Genomic DNA, 15,496 nt, shown 5'->3' on the forward strand with positions numbered 1-15,496 from the left:
AAGTCACGCACAGTGGAATGGTGATGACTTGCTTATTTTTCCGAGATGAATGCAAAAAAGATTTCTGAAACAAAAACTACGTGATGAAAAGACTCAGCTTGTCAAGCAGCACCTGTGATTGAGAGAACGAGTTTATGTTTTTGGTTGATGATCTTCTGTCAGTACAGACTTATATGATTTTAAGACTTTCACGTACTTAAGAGACCAATGTTCATAGTAAAATCCTCTTTAATTCCCAAATACTCCACTGCTCATTTTCCCACAAAAGAGTGCTGCACAACTTCCTTGTCAGTAGAATCAAATTGACAACCCAAACTATTTCCAAGGGCCACTGATGAGAAGCACGTTTTAATTTATCAGGACCATTCAGAAATCCACGTAAAAGCTTACATGTATTTATAAAAGCCATCTGTTTGCACCTTCCTCTCAGAGGGAAAACGTTTTCCATTCCCTTAAGTGAGGAAGCTGGACACATTTCCTCCCTCTCCAGCCTCAAAGATATTGCACTTCAAGTTCGTGGTCACGTGCTTGTGTCTTGCGAGAGTAAAACCTGGGAGTGAGGCCAAGGCAGGGAATGTAATTCAAAGAATCCTATGACTCATTGTGCCCTTTACCCGCTTGTGAAAGGAGCTCTCTGAAACTGTACCAACCAGAAACCAGAACTGTACCCTGATGTTATACAGTGACAGCGATGCATTTAGTACCTTAGTACTATACAGTGAAAGCCCTGTGCCCACAGGTGATGCAGTGATGTGTCTGTGTTATACAGTGACAGACATGCGCCCGTCAGTACTGTACCCCCAGTGTTATACCATGACAGACTTGTGCCTGCAATAAAGGTACCCCAGTGTGATACAATGGTAGGACTGTGCCCAAAAGTACTGTAACTCAGTGTCATACAATGATGGGCCTTTACCCACGAGTGATGTACTCTTCTACCCAACCAGTACTGTATCCCAGTGCTATACAAAGACAGACCTATACCCACTAGTACTGTATCCCAGTGTAATAGAGTGCCCACTAGCATTGCATCACGGTGCTATACAATGCCAGTACACCCAGCATTATGTGGTGACTAGTGACAAGCTTATCCCCATCAACACTGTAGCCCAGTATTATGCAGAGACAGATCCCATGTTGACCAGTACTGTATTATATGGTGACTAATCTGCACCCATCAGTATTGTATGCAAGTGTATACAGTAAGAACAGTACTGCACATTGTGTCTGGTGCTGGATATGGACTTGGATTTGAACATGGGCCCAAAAGATCAGACCAAGCCTATCATGGTGCCTTGGTCCATCAATACTTTAATACTTGGAGTATTAATATTAGTAAACTAGGAAGAGTGCAGAAAAGATTTACCAGGATGTTGCCTGGACTTGGGGGCCTGCGTTACAAGGAGAGGTTGTGTAGACTAGGACTTTATTCCCTGGAACGTAGGAGTTTGAGGGGTGACCTGATAAAGGTATATAAGATCATGAGGGGCACAGACAGGTTGAAAGCACATAGTCTTTTTCCCAGGGAAGGGCATAGGTTTAAGATCAAGAGGAGAGAGATTTAAAAGGGATGTCAGGGGCAGCTTCTTCATGTAAAGGGTGGTGCATATTTGGAATGAGCTGCCAGAAGTAGTGATTGAGGCGGGATATTAGCAACATTTAAAAGTCATCTAGATAAATACATGGAGGGGTTTAGAGGGCTATGGGCCAAATGCGGGCAGATGGGACTAGCTCTCAGGGCAATACAGTCATCATGGACGAGTTGGACTGAAGGGCCTATTTCCATGCTGTATGACTCTATGACCTCTGGTCTGTGGTCTCTCAGTCCCACCCTGGTAATGGAAGTGACCTTTGTTCACAGGCCATGTGGAGCGATCCTGCGAGTTATTGGGCCTTATAGGCACAACAATGGGGTCTGGAAAGACTCTGTCAAGATTGTATCTGGACAACACCCTTCTGCAGGTCGGTTAACCAAGGAGGACTTCACCATAAAACCATACCTGCACACCAGCCAAAAACACAAACCAGTAACAATTTCACTTTTTAACCATTTTGCAGTGCAAATTCACATTTTATTGACAGTTAAATTAAGATAAAGTCTGCAGGTACAGGAAGTCAACAAAATGATCCCATTAAACAGTTTTTATTGCCGTACCATATCCCGTGACTCACAATCAGAACAATTTTCTGAAAGCACTTGGCAGAGCTGCCAATCCGACTTTCAAAAGGATTTTTGTGCGCTCCAAATTGTGGGGGGAAATGCTGGAAGCTAACACGAAGACTCATAAGCTGGTTTTATAACACTGGGTCATTTTAAATAAGGTTTTGAAACAGTGGGCATCTGAGTTCAATTAACAGATAAACGTTCAGCGTGCATTAGCTAGTATCACTCCTGCCTTGCACATTTCAATCTTTATATAATTAAACACCCATGTAATTCAACACTTGTGGCGTTGTTCGTTTACAACATGCTCCCGAAAATCGTGAACCTATGAATGCTGAAAGGGTGAATTTAAATACATCCATCCCTAGGAGATGGGGGCGGGGGGGGGGGGGGGGGGGGAGTGGATATTTTCCGCCATCCTAGGGATTTATCCCCCAATCAGATTAGCAATCAGACTGCGTTTCTCTTGCTGTAGTGAATGGGGTAACGGTAGAGAAGGTGGGAGACTGCTGTACGTTTGAAATGGGAATGAACACATGAACATTGCAAACTGTGGCATGCTGTATTAATGTCAACACGAAACATGATGACAGTGGCGGTTTTAAACAGGGTCGGTCTTATTGGGGAGACGGTCATTTGGATGGTCGGGGGTGGGATATAGCATGCATGCAGCTTTAAGGATGGCTGCGTTTGAGGTGGGCAGTGTGGGGTTGCTGTGTGGAGACGTTTTTTTTACGTCTGTGTTTGCCGGCTCTGCTGCGTAGGGCGAGCTTGCTACGTCTGCTGGCAGGTAACCGGGATTGGATACACAATCAAAGCTGCTAACCTTCCCGGCGAGGGCAGAGAGCGATGAGCTAGTCCTCAACCTTCCCCGCTTGATTTTGCAGGTTTTATTTTTTGAAGTGCATCTCTTTTGTTGGGCTGCAGGCCTTAATTTGAAGGGTGCAGAGGGGAGGAGGGGGGCTGGAAGAGCTGAAAGCGGATTCCTTTTGCAAAGCTGGGAGATAATGAGCAGCAAACGCCGCGAGGCTCAGCGACTCCTGTCAGCGGAGCGCCCCGGGCAGGGCAGCAGGCGGAGCCGGCCGAGCGCCTCGTCCTGCGCCCGGCTCAAGGACCTGTCCGGTGCTGAAAGCGGCGGCCGCGCCAGCCCCACGCTGCCCACTTGGATGCGCCTGTATTTCTACGGGATGCACGGCATCACCCTGGACGTGGTGCTGTCCTCGGCGCAGCGCTTCGTGCGGACCAGCGACCCGAAGATGCTGGGCTACTCCTCGCCCTACCTCGGCGTGCTGCACTCGCTCTCCCACCTGGCCCTGGAGAAAGTCTACCTGCAGGAGAGGAACTTCCAAGGGAGGCCAGCGGTCTTTCACCTGCTGCTCTACCCCTCGGTCTACGTGGGCTTGCAGAGCCTGGTGTCCACGCTGGTGGAAGGCTCAGGCTCCTCGCTGCCCACCCTCCTGCTGCACTACCTCCTCGCCCTCTACGACTCCCAGCTCTTCCTCAAGGGCTTCCTCCGCCTGCAGTGTTGCTGCCGCCGAGCCCGGCTGCCCGAGCGCTTGCCCTCGCCCCGGGGTCTCCCCGGCTCCCTGCGCTTCGTCTTTTACGGGATGCACGGCTTCCTGGACGAGATCTTCTTCACGTCCATGTTCAACCTGGTGGAGAATTCGGACCGCACGCTGCTGGGTCACACGTCTCTCTGGTCCTTCCTGATGTACGGCAGCTGCAGCTTCGTGGTGGAGAAGCTCTACTTCTATCTGTACTACCGCCTGGGCTGGACCACTTGGCAGAGGTTGCCGGTGTATATCCTCTTCATCTACACTTGGGAATTCACCTGGGGTCTGGGGCTCCGCCACTACAACGCCTGCTCTTGGGATTATTCTCACTACCCGCTCAACTTCATGGGCCTCGTCACCTTAATGTACTTGCCTGGTTGGATCGTGCTCAGTTACTACCAGGACGTGTTGTCTAACGTGTTACTACGTGTGCAGTGTGCCAAGAGCAGAGGCTCCAAGACAGTCTGCAGCAATGGCAAAAGCAAAGCATCTTGACTGAAGCAAGAAGCTTATTTTTTAGTACATCTGAAACTAATGGGGATTTTGATAACGATTGGGATATATTTTAATAAACGACGAAGAGTTATGGTTAGATATTTTAGCTTTGGATGAGATTGGTAAATATTAACGACCAGCAAACTGATGACAGCCCGGTTTCCAGGGGACGCATGCTCCCTTCTTTCATTGGTATCAACCTTCCAATTGTAATTGTTCTTATGGCCCACAGTGTTAAAGATCATGCGTGTTGTGGCTATAATTCCAGAATCCGCTCTTAGTTTTGTACTTGCAGTATAAGAAACACATTACCATTGATTCAACATCAAACATTGCTTGCAGTGATGTTGTAAAACTCATGTTGAATGGGTTCAGCTTTAAAAATAGCCACCACAGGAAGATCATTGCCAACCGAGCTGCCTAGGGCACTGAAACCCAATTTGAAAATCCATTACTCCCTGCCATATTGATTAACAGCACAAAGAATTTCTAAAAATATCAACTATTTGAAAAATCAGAACAGTATTTAGTCAATCAGAACGGTGCTACACGAGACATTTTTAATACTTCATTGATGAGGCAAGGTGAATCCCAGTTGGATCCAAATGACCAATGCGAATCAAACCCAACGTGAGCACATTTAGGTAAATTTGTTACTTTCTCAAAGTGAATACTGGAAGCACTACTTCCTACGTTTGTACCATAACCATGTGTTTTATATACTTCACAGTATTTGTAATCAGCCACATTTAGTAGGCAACAGATTTGAGTTTTTTAAATCAATGAAAACCCAATCTCTTTGAGAGCCACTCCTTCACTTTAATATGTTGAATGCTACAATTTGTAATTAAAAATGAAAGAATTGTATGTATATTAATTTTTAAATGTTTGATTGTTCTTTGACTAATTTTATTAAACATAATTGAATGTGGATTGTGAAACTAGCACTTCAGCTGCAAACTTCCTCAAATATATAGATTTGAACTGTTTTTGTACTGCTCTAAAAACATCAGCATTTTTCCTCCACCAGATATTAACCACACAAGTTAAACTTTAATACTGTACTGCTGTGGATTTATTTGAAGTATATATATATCTTTTTTCACAATATTGTTTGATAACAGCCATGTGTCACTGGGTTATTACAATACTTAGTTAAAAATCTCTACAATTTTGGCTTCAGTACAGAGAAAACAAATACTTAACGTAAGAGACTGTAAACATGCTAAGCTAAGGCCACAGTTTAAATCTGTACATTTTTGTGTCAGGCAGCATAAGCAGAAATTAATCCGTATATTTCTTATTAAAACATTATTATTCATAACTGAAATAGTGTGAATTCTGTGTTGTACTGGTGCTGCCACACTAACCACTGCAGGAAGTTCAGGAATTCTGTATTCTGCCGATTTGGGAATTCCAATGGATTAAATAGAGATTTATGCATTACATATTCCAGCACGGTTTCACTCCATCTCCTATAATGCTTTATTTCCTCTCTTCGTGCCACTGATTTTATACAAGGAAGTATGCAAGATTAAAAAAGCTACAATTCATGAGCATCAGGAATGACTTTCTTTTAAGTCAAATGGAGGATATAAAAAGTAAGGTGATAAAAGAGAACCAGTAGAAGCAGATTATTTGGATTTCCAGAAGGCATTTATAAGGTGCCGCATCAAAGATACTGGACAAAGTAAGAACTCAGAGCATATGGTGGAGGGAGGGTTTGGTAGTGGTGCAGCTATTAGGATGGAGAGAGTATTGGCTTGTCATTCTCAACTGGTGGGGTGTCACAAGGATCAATGGTCAGATCTCAACTACTCAGATTGGCCAGAGTGCATAGGTATGTGCTTAGACTGTACATGCTGTCTGTCCATAGAGCTAGGTCTACAATCATCTTGGGCTTCCTTGTCACAGAACTGAGACCTTGCTGTTGAAAAGACATGTCAGCTCACATAACAGTAATCCCATGTTAAAAGAAAACTGCTGTGATGGAAAATCATCCTTGATTCCAAAGGTTTGCTTAAGAAGAAAAACTTGCAATCTATATTAATGACTTGGATGAAGGAACAGAGTGTAGCCAAGTTTTCTGATGAAACAAAGTAGGAAAATGTGACGGACACAAAGATATGTAAATAGGCTAAGTGAATGGACAAAAATTTGCAGAAGGAATATAATGTTAGGATATTGTAGAGAGACATCTGGGTGTCTGCATTCATGAAACACAATTTAAGCATACAGATACAACAAGTTGCAAAGGCAAATACAACATTGACCTTAATTGTAAGGGGGATAGATTATAAAGTCTTGAATGTAACCTTACATTGTGTAATTGAGACCACACCTGGAGTTCACTTTGGGTCTCCTTATTATAGGAGGAATATATTTGCATTGGAGGCAGCTCAGAGGTTCACTTGGTTAACTTCTGGGATGAGGGCATTGACTTCTGAGGGAAGCCTGAATAGCCTGGATCGAAACTCACTGAAGTTTAAAAGAACAAGAGATAATCTCATTGAAGTACATAAGATTCTGACGGGGCACGGCAAGGTGAATGCTGAGATGTACTCCTTCACGGGGAAACCTAAAACCAGGGGTAAAACTTCATAATAAGGAGCTGTCCACTTAAGACAGAGATGAGGAGGAATTTCTTCTGTCAACACATTTTGAATCTTTGGAATTCTCTTCCCCAGATGGCTATGGAGTCATTCAACAAATTCAAGGTCAGGATCGATTTTTGGCTTATAGGGGAATCAAGGGTTAAAGAGAACAGGTGGAAGAGTGGAGCCAAGGCCAAGATCAAATCAATCATGATTATTTGAATGGTGGAGCAGGCTCAGAGAGTCATATCATGTTCTCCTGCTCCTATTTCTTATGTTCATCAGCCTTCTGAAATGTTTGGATGACTTCTAAGACCCATATTGCAAATATTCAACATATTTGGTTTAACACTAAATCCTATACGAACTATTTCTCTTTAGAAATGGGCAGAAAAGAAATTTAACCTGTGGCCCGAATATACATTCACCACGCCAATCGCAAATCTGAATTTGCTGACCACTGCTGACATATTTTCAGGATTCTCAGTTCTCCTTGAACGTCGCCAAGAGTTCAGATGATAAAAACACTCCGAATAATTTGTCATCTGAACAATAAGACTGTATTACCATACTGTAAATGAACAGTCAACCTGCACTTACAAAATCAGGATAGTGAACGTATGATGTTAAACAACAATGATAGATCAAACTCATTCAATGTCACACTAACACGTCCTGAAAATAACAGAATAAATTCTCATCTAAAACACAGTTCCACAAATTCATCACCTTATTTTGATTGTGTTTGTTCCCATTGACTAAAGATTTGCCATCCGTATTAGACTAATCCTGTAAAAATATACAGATTTTTAGAACTGAAGCAATCAACTACAAGAATCCAGTCTCCACTTGTAACAAAACAATTTTCAGATTCATCTCAATCTTTAATAGCATTACATTTCATTATGTTATCATAGAATTTATAAGTTTAGTTTGCAAATATACACAAACCTTTTCTACCACAACTATCAAGGAAATAAAAATTACTGGACCTATAAAAAAAAAGCAAGTCGTTCCAGTTAGCAACAGTGTGAAGTACCCAGACATATTCCAGTTGCATATACACATAAACATCAGGTGGAATATTGAGCATCACAAGTTTATCCTTTCAATATAAAAGCTGATCAAGAATAGGGGCCTACCGATTTTTACTATGTTAGATTCTTGGTTAGAATTATACACCGTGGAAGGAAACAGTTTGGTTGACTCTTCAAAGAGCTACCAATTGGTGCACATCCCCAGTGCTGGACAAACTATAGAGAATTTAGAATAAACAAACAATTTGGCCCAACTGGTCCATGCTGGAGCATGTACTCCACATGAGCCACCTCTAATCCCTACTTCCCCTCAGCCTCCTTATATAAGTCTTCAATTTCCTTCTATTTCACTAAATGCTGTTGTTTTTGTTTGGAACTATTTTGATACCTTAGTTAACAGAAGATTATATAGTACATACTGCAGCACAGTATTGGAGAATACATAGAATATACTCCAGCAGAATGAATTGCATGTTAAAACTATTTCAGAAAAACAAATCAAGTGATTGGAGATTTAAGAAGCATATTTCAGAATGGCTGGAACAACGCATTGGACCGATATTGTTACATCAATATAATAGATTGGATTGAATGCTTGTGATTCTATTGAAAAAGAAAAACATCGAAGTCCACAATTTTAAATTGAGTATAACCATATTAGCACAATAGTTGCAATGCAAATTTACTAATTTTTTTTTTATAAATATACTGAACAAGAAGAGCTTAGAGGTCCATCTTTATACAGTTATTATGCATGTCTCATGAATATGATCTAAAATATGTTTTATATAGATACGTATAATGAGAGTACGTTGAATATGTGGTCCTCCTGCAGAAGCAACATGCAGACATGAAAGAACAACATGAGTAATAAACCCAGCACTCTACTGGTGTATTCAGTTTGAATCTTACATGCTACAGCACCTAGTAATATTAAAGTTAATTTTGAATTACAACAGGTAATTTACACTGAAGAGTTGAGATGTTTCAGGCTTCATGGAGTTGCTGTAATGATGCAATTAATTCCAATTTATTTAATTGCTAAATTGAAAAAAGTGATTGGCATATTGTATAACGTAAGTTAAATACATTGTACCTGCACCTTATAAAGTGACATGAACCACAACTTGCTACTTGGGTCCTAGAAATTAGCTTATAACCTTCAAAAAAAAGTGAAAGCTCGTTCTCAACACTAACTGCTATTATTTCTATATTTCAACACCTCAGATTTAGCACATTTATTGAGATTTTATCCTCTTTAATAAATCAGAATATGTTTATTAAAAAACTTTTAAGGACTCATTAAAGAAAAGAAAAATCTATAAAATATAAAACCATGCCTTAAAATGTGATGGTGATGTAAGCATAAAGTAATTTAATTATTTTTAAAAGTGTTGGCAATTATTCTTTACTATTGAAAAAGAATGAAGAAATTCTGTTTATTGAACAGAAAGTCATGCAGCTTTCAGAACTGGAAATTCTGGCACTAGAAATGTTATCTATTTTCAGTAAACTTCCCTCTTTTTAAAATGGTAAACATCTTTCACTTAGTTGAGCTACTGTGTTCAGTAAATCATCAAGCATCCACTTGTATGCTGGAAGTTCAAAGGCCACTCCAACCAAACACAATCCAGTTTGATACCAGTGGAATGCTAAGGAAGTGCTGCATTGTCACAGGTCCTGTATTTTGGATAAGAATAACCAAGGCACTCCTTGCTTAGCTGTTTAAAGAATAAGGGAGTTCTCCTGAAGCTCACACCAATAATTTTCCCTCAACTAACACAACTAAAACTAAGTTAAAGGTTTTGTTCAGAAGTATCAGTAAGAAAAGAGACTGGAAAGAGACAATTAAAGATTTCAAAAGTATTGAATTCACATATCTCACTATAGATCAACAGCTGTTTGTCACTACAATAATTAATTTTTATATGGGCAACAGGATTCTTATGTTTTGATGACACAGGAGACTGCAGATGCTGGAATCTGGAGCAAAAAACAAGCTACTGGATGGACTCAGTGGGTCAAGCAGCATCTATGCAGTAGTCCTGATGCAGGATTTCCACCCACCCAAAATGTCGACGATTCCTTTCTCTCCAAACCCGCTGAGTTCCTCCAGCAGGTCTGTTTTTGCTTCTTATGTTTTGGTCATTTGCATCTGTTAGGAAATGTTCAACAAAGAAAATCCATGGGCACCAAGTTCAAGTGCCAGGCAGCTCATATGTACTAGATAGAGTTACCATTAGTTAGATGTGCTTTCAAAATTTACCAGGGAGTGAAGAAAAAAAGACAGAAATGTGTTTATTACTGTAAAAGAACTCAGATATGGATCAATCTTGTTTGAATGATGTAGTGTTTCCTCATCTAAAGTCCATGCTGATATGAAAATGTACCAAAAGATCGTGCGTACTGTGTAATCCACCAATCCGGAGCTGGTTGGCTGTGACTGAGGACCACACTGGCTTTCAAACCACCATCTAACGCTGTTCAAATTTGCTCTTTTTCTGATACAACTGAGGTGACCCATCCTATATTTAATTGAGAAGTGTCCTGTATCTAGTAAAACATTAATAGTGGGTCCATCACATGCTGCACTCGCAATGACGTCTGTGGAATACAAGATGAAACTGGGAATGGTGCGTATCATTGCATGCATTAAAATCAATCTTCAATTTCCTTCGATTCAATATCAACTAATTTCTTTTTACATCTTTACCAAAAGCAAATAGTTTTAAAAGTGTAAAGAAATTTAAATAGGAAGAAAGAACTCAGTATTTCCTGCTGAGCTGTGGACGCAAATACTGCTTGAGAAGAATAAAAGCATTTCAGAGCTATCTCCAGTGTCAGTATTAGTGTGCAATCCATATCTCTGTCAAAATGGGGAAATGGTGCTGTTCCTCCCAATCAACAAAAACTTGCTAGCCTGCTCCCAAATCCACACACAAGTCTCAATATGGTTATTCTTAGTATAGCAGCAGCATTATCTTCACTAGTATTCAAATAATCCAAAGTTATTTTCAATAGAGCTGAGTATTTTTGATCAGTAATCCTTCACAGAAATAATGCACCTTATGAATACATCACATGCAAAATGAAAAATACACAACCAGAATAAACACCCTGTTAAATAGGGTATAGGCAGAGACATCATTCAAATAATAAAGCCACATGTCTGGGCCTTACATATGTGGTTTGTGATTACTCTGCATTACTGTTGAATGGCACAAATCAATTTTCTTTTTAAATGTAGAAAATGGCTTGAAGTCAGAGGAACACAAAAGAGGAATATCTTAGAGGTCCATATTAACAGGAACTGGGGGTTGAAAGACTCAGTCCCAGCTGAGTTAGGTTTTGCTCTTCCAAATTTTCTTCCAAGGTACATAGGACGGATAGGCTGTTTATGATCTTCTGCTAAGCAAGACCAATCTCAGCAACGCCTCGACTTGGAGTGCTGAATAAGCCACTGTAGTGTAATGTCTGCAAGGATACAATTTGAGATATGGATTACAGCATCATGTCACTATTCACATTTCATGAACAAAAGGTACAATAATCCGTATGAGGATTAATTTGTCCTTGAAATTCCCTAATATGAAGAAGTACGAGGAAAACTATCGGAAGGTTTTGCACAGGTCAAATGAACCACTGCACCCCAACGCAAAAGCAATATTCAGTAAATTGCTGACAGCACTCTTCTTTGCAGTAACTTATTTTCTTCTTACACTCATGAAAACTATTTTAATATTTAAACAAAAATTGGGTTGAGTTTACTATAGTAGATACGGGCTCACAGCTCAAGGATGCATCTGTGCAATGATATTCACATATAGCCAGACAAAATGCTATCACAAACTTAGGTGCTATACACATAGAACAACTGTTCCACCTCTACCATGATGCACAAACAAGCAATCACGAACAAAAGCTTGTGTATACAGCAGGTAAGGTGAACGGTTTCACATATGCACATTTCCATTCATTAATATCTCTTCTTGTGTTAGCTGCGAAGAAAAGATCACGCAAATCTCATTTATAATTTAAAAGTGGGAAAAATGAGAAATGGCTGCACTCTGACCTCTCCTCAGCTTAGTCTAAAATCGTAATTTGTCACAACTATTCAATGAAATTCCATCTTAAGCAAAAAAATAAAATCAATGTAAATATACATTTTAAATTCTATTTTTAACAAGCAGTCAAATGGAATTATGGAAAGATCACAAACACACATTTGCCATTTTTTGCTGATTTAAAACCAACCTTCATTGTCCAACTTCAACAACAAAACAAGAGCACTACTGCAATAGTGGGAAAGTTTCAGATGAAGAATACCTGGCGAATTGGCTAGAATATCTCCTAACGAGCTCTCAGTGTATGTCCATATATTTGTAAGCCCAAAGATTTGAAATGTTTTGTCTAATTCATAAGCTACTTACTTTGGATTTACATTTTAAATCTACCATGAACAAGAAAATCAGCAAATTAAAACTTTCCAGTAAGCAAGCAATGGCATAACACATTGGAGCGCCATCATACAAAATTACTGAGTTGGATGGGTAGAATCTTTCCCCTTCAGTCATTGCTGGGTTCTCAATGACATGGGAACCTGTTGCATAGGCAAGGGCTCAAATCAGAAAGTAGTTTCATTTCTTCCCCTCCCAGCCTGTACTGTCACTGTGCAGTCCTCGAATGTTTACGTGTGGCAGGTACAGACACCTACAATACGGCAACACACAAGAAGTCCTTTACCCCCAATACCAAAGACATTGTCTGCTAGGAGAGGTATACATCATTTCCACAAAATCATCTACTGTTACTGTTTCACATTAGGCAGTAAACCATACAAAGTAAATGGGTTACCCCAGCATTCAGATAAAATGTTTGGACCACTTTTACCAGAACAAATTTATATTGATACAAATACTTTGTTTTTTTTCCAGAGAAAGCCACCCATTCAGAATTATCACGTATGTGCATATGCGTACTGACACTGATTTCCCATACTTGATTATTCTTTCCCATGCTTGATTACTTTTCCTTGAACGCTATTCAATGCCAGATCTCTCATGGGGTCCAACATCCAAAAGAGAAGTTGTGGCAATTACCTAGTACTCACACTGGGGAATCCACCCACAGAACTGCATGAGGTTAGATCTGGCAGAGAAAGGGCAGCAAGGAACCAAGGTACTAGATCATTTACATCTGTTGAGTTAATTAGGTTTTGTGAAATATTTTGTTTCTGAGGCTTGTTATGTTCTTTTAAGTGTCTTTGTTTTCTGGATGTGAATCAACCAGGAAGTGGTCATTATTGATTTTTTTTATCAATGGTATGTACATTTCAAGTATGTAGTACTAAGTAAACAGTGCTTCATAATCCAAGGTCCAAGTTACTCGCTTCATTTTCCAAACCGGAACTAAAATTTCTTTCTTCCTTGCTGGGCTGAAAAATGCTGATCAAAAAAGTTCTCTTATATTTGGAATTCCTTCCACCTCTTCCTACCACCCACCAACCACCTTTGACCTTTACACAGTTATTTTCCCAAACTAATTTAGGATTATTGAAGTCTCCCACCATCTCTCATTGTTCTTGGATCTATCAGCAATTTACTTTCCTAGTATTTGGCGACCTATTCTACATAGCCAGTGGTCTGATAACTCTACCAGCTTGAAACTTATAGGAACATCATTTTTCAAACACTGTAGCAGTGCCTGTGGTCAATATGTAAATCGACCTCCTTTGTTTCCTTCCTTATACATTGCAGTCAAAAATATCAGGTGTCCATTCCTCCCCTTGTTTGAGCCAGGTATGTAGCTACCTCTATACCTTAATTCCACTTTCACTTGCAAATACATGTCATATGCCTGGTTCTGTGCATTTATATACAAACATTCCAAACCCATCTCACATTTCTTCCCTAATTGATTCCAGATTTACTTTTTAGTGATGCGTAAGGATCCTACTCTCTTTCTGAATTACTCTTAGTTCTAATGCTGTTTACTCTTTCCCAATCCTTTGTCCATCTTTTATCTCCTCTCCGATTACTCCTTCTGCTATGTTAGTTCAACCTCTTCCTCACAACATTAGTACTGATGAGGTGTAAAATAGTCCCTCTTGTACTAATCCCTTCCTACACCTCACTTGTGGTTATTTACCCTAACATGTTATGGATGTGCCCTTGATTGCATTCACCCAGACCGCCATCATCTTTATGGGTATACAATACAGAAAACCAGTTTTAAAGTCATATGCTCCCAGGTGATTTTTGCACTCCCTGCCAGATTGCCTCATATTTACAATTTTCCTCAACTGTGGGTTCAGGGTGACCACCTGGTGAACTACTGAGCCTTGTGAACCCTCCAGCCAGTCCCAATGCTGGCAGTGGATCTGGGCAAATGAAAGAAACTGTACCCTCCTATGACATACGAAGTGTGTATGTGTTTTATATTTAATATGGTTTAGATTAAATCCCCCAAGAACAATGTTTTCAAGATTTTTTTAAGGTTTTTCAGGTAATTTAAATCACACAAATTAACATTTTCCCCCTGTGATCCAATTGCTGGTTGTGTATTCATATATTTACTGCTTCCCCTTCATTTAAATCACCTACCACTCAGGGGTGGGTTGCTGTTATAATGTAATAATCCACAAACTGCAAATGAATGACCAAGTAATCTGGGGGTGTGGGCGGGGAAGGTGATTGATCTTGTTTTGACAGTGTTGGGTGACTGAGGAATGCTGCCCAGGATAATAGGGCAACTTTGTGCTCTTCCTCAAATAGTGCCATGGGAAGTTTGCCACCTATCCAAGTTAAGAAGTCCCAAGCTGCAAGGACTTGCTGTGATTGACTCTGAGGATGTAATGCTTTTGCAGTGTTGGTCAGCAGTGTAGTGAGTGTTGCTTCTAGTGGAGACTTCCTTGCAAACATAAGCAGTGTCAGCTACAGATGACCCTGGAGGGTTTCCATGACCCCTTGAATAGAAGATAGCCCTCCTGTGGGTGCTGTGATCTACCAACCTCTCCAGGCACCTTTCACTAAATCTGGGAGCACATTCTCTGTCCTCAGAGATCACTAGTGCGGCCACTAGCAAATAAACAGTAACCGTCAGCATGCTGGTGACCTTGTGCATGTGTACTTTTGAGGTTTTGCTAATTAAGTCTCAACTGAGCGGCTAACTGCTGGGGATGGGCAGAAATTCAACAAAAGCTTCTCAGTAAGACCAGCTGTTTCCAAAGCAGAATGGTATTACATGAGGGAGCCCAGCCGTGTGGAACTGTGAACTATCACTGCCTTTTTAGAGCTTTTTAGAAACAGCATTCAGAAGCGAGACATTATTGTTTTAATGCTGAATAAATGGAACAAATGGATTTTTTGGCCCAAGGTGTTTAGAAAGGAAAGCAGTGGGGTGGAATAAAAGTTCTCCATTAGTTTTCATTTTCTCCCTGTAGATTCCATTTGGTCCCTCCTGAGACACCACAATTACAGAGGAGAGGTACAGCACAAGCCAGCATCTCTCTCTCTCTCTCTCTCTCTCTCTCTCTCTCTCACACACACACACACCACACAAAATACTGAAAAGGCCATCAAGTATCAAATGATACATTATTTTTATGCTCTTAGGTCAAATTTTAATTGTTGTGTATTCAATCATGAATTGACC

General features: G+C 40.4%; 2 protein-coding genes across 2 annotated transcripts in view; one reads left to right on the top strand and one right to left on the bottom strand.

Annotated features, from left to right (window-relative positions):
- Positions 1–2,127: 2,127 nt before the first annotated feature.
- On the top strand, positions 2,128–7,503 carry tmem229a (transmembrane protein 229A). The gene has a single exon (XM_052030491.1). It carries the CDS (start codon positions 3,172–3,174, stop codon positions 4,210–4,212), a length of 1,041 nt encoding a protein of 346 aa, XP_051886451.1. The 5' UTR covers positions 2,128–3,171; the 3' UTR covers positions 4,213–7,503.
- A 147-nt stretch (positions 7,504–7,650) lies between these two features.
- Positions 7,651–15,496, bottom strand: part of LOC127578456 (ADP-ribosylation factor-like protein 8B-A) — a 77,369-nt gene continuing 69,523 nt past the window's right edge. Inside the window, exon 7 of the mRNA XM_052030493.1 lies at positions 7,651–11,317. Within this exon, the coding sequence (XP_051886453.1) occupies positions 11,268–11,317 (50 nt within the window). The 3' untranslated portion in view covers positions 7,651–11,267. The remainder of the gene's footprint in view (positions 11,318–15,496) is intronic.

This window comes from Pristis pectinata, chromosome 15 (assembly GCF_009764475.1).
Source record: "Pristis pectinata isolate sPriPec2 chromosome 15, sPriPec2.1.pri, whole genome shotgun sequence".
NCBI lineage: Eukaryota > Metazoa > Chordata > Chondrichthyes > Rhinopristiformes > Pristidae > Pristis > Pristis pectinata.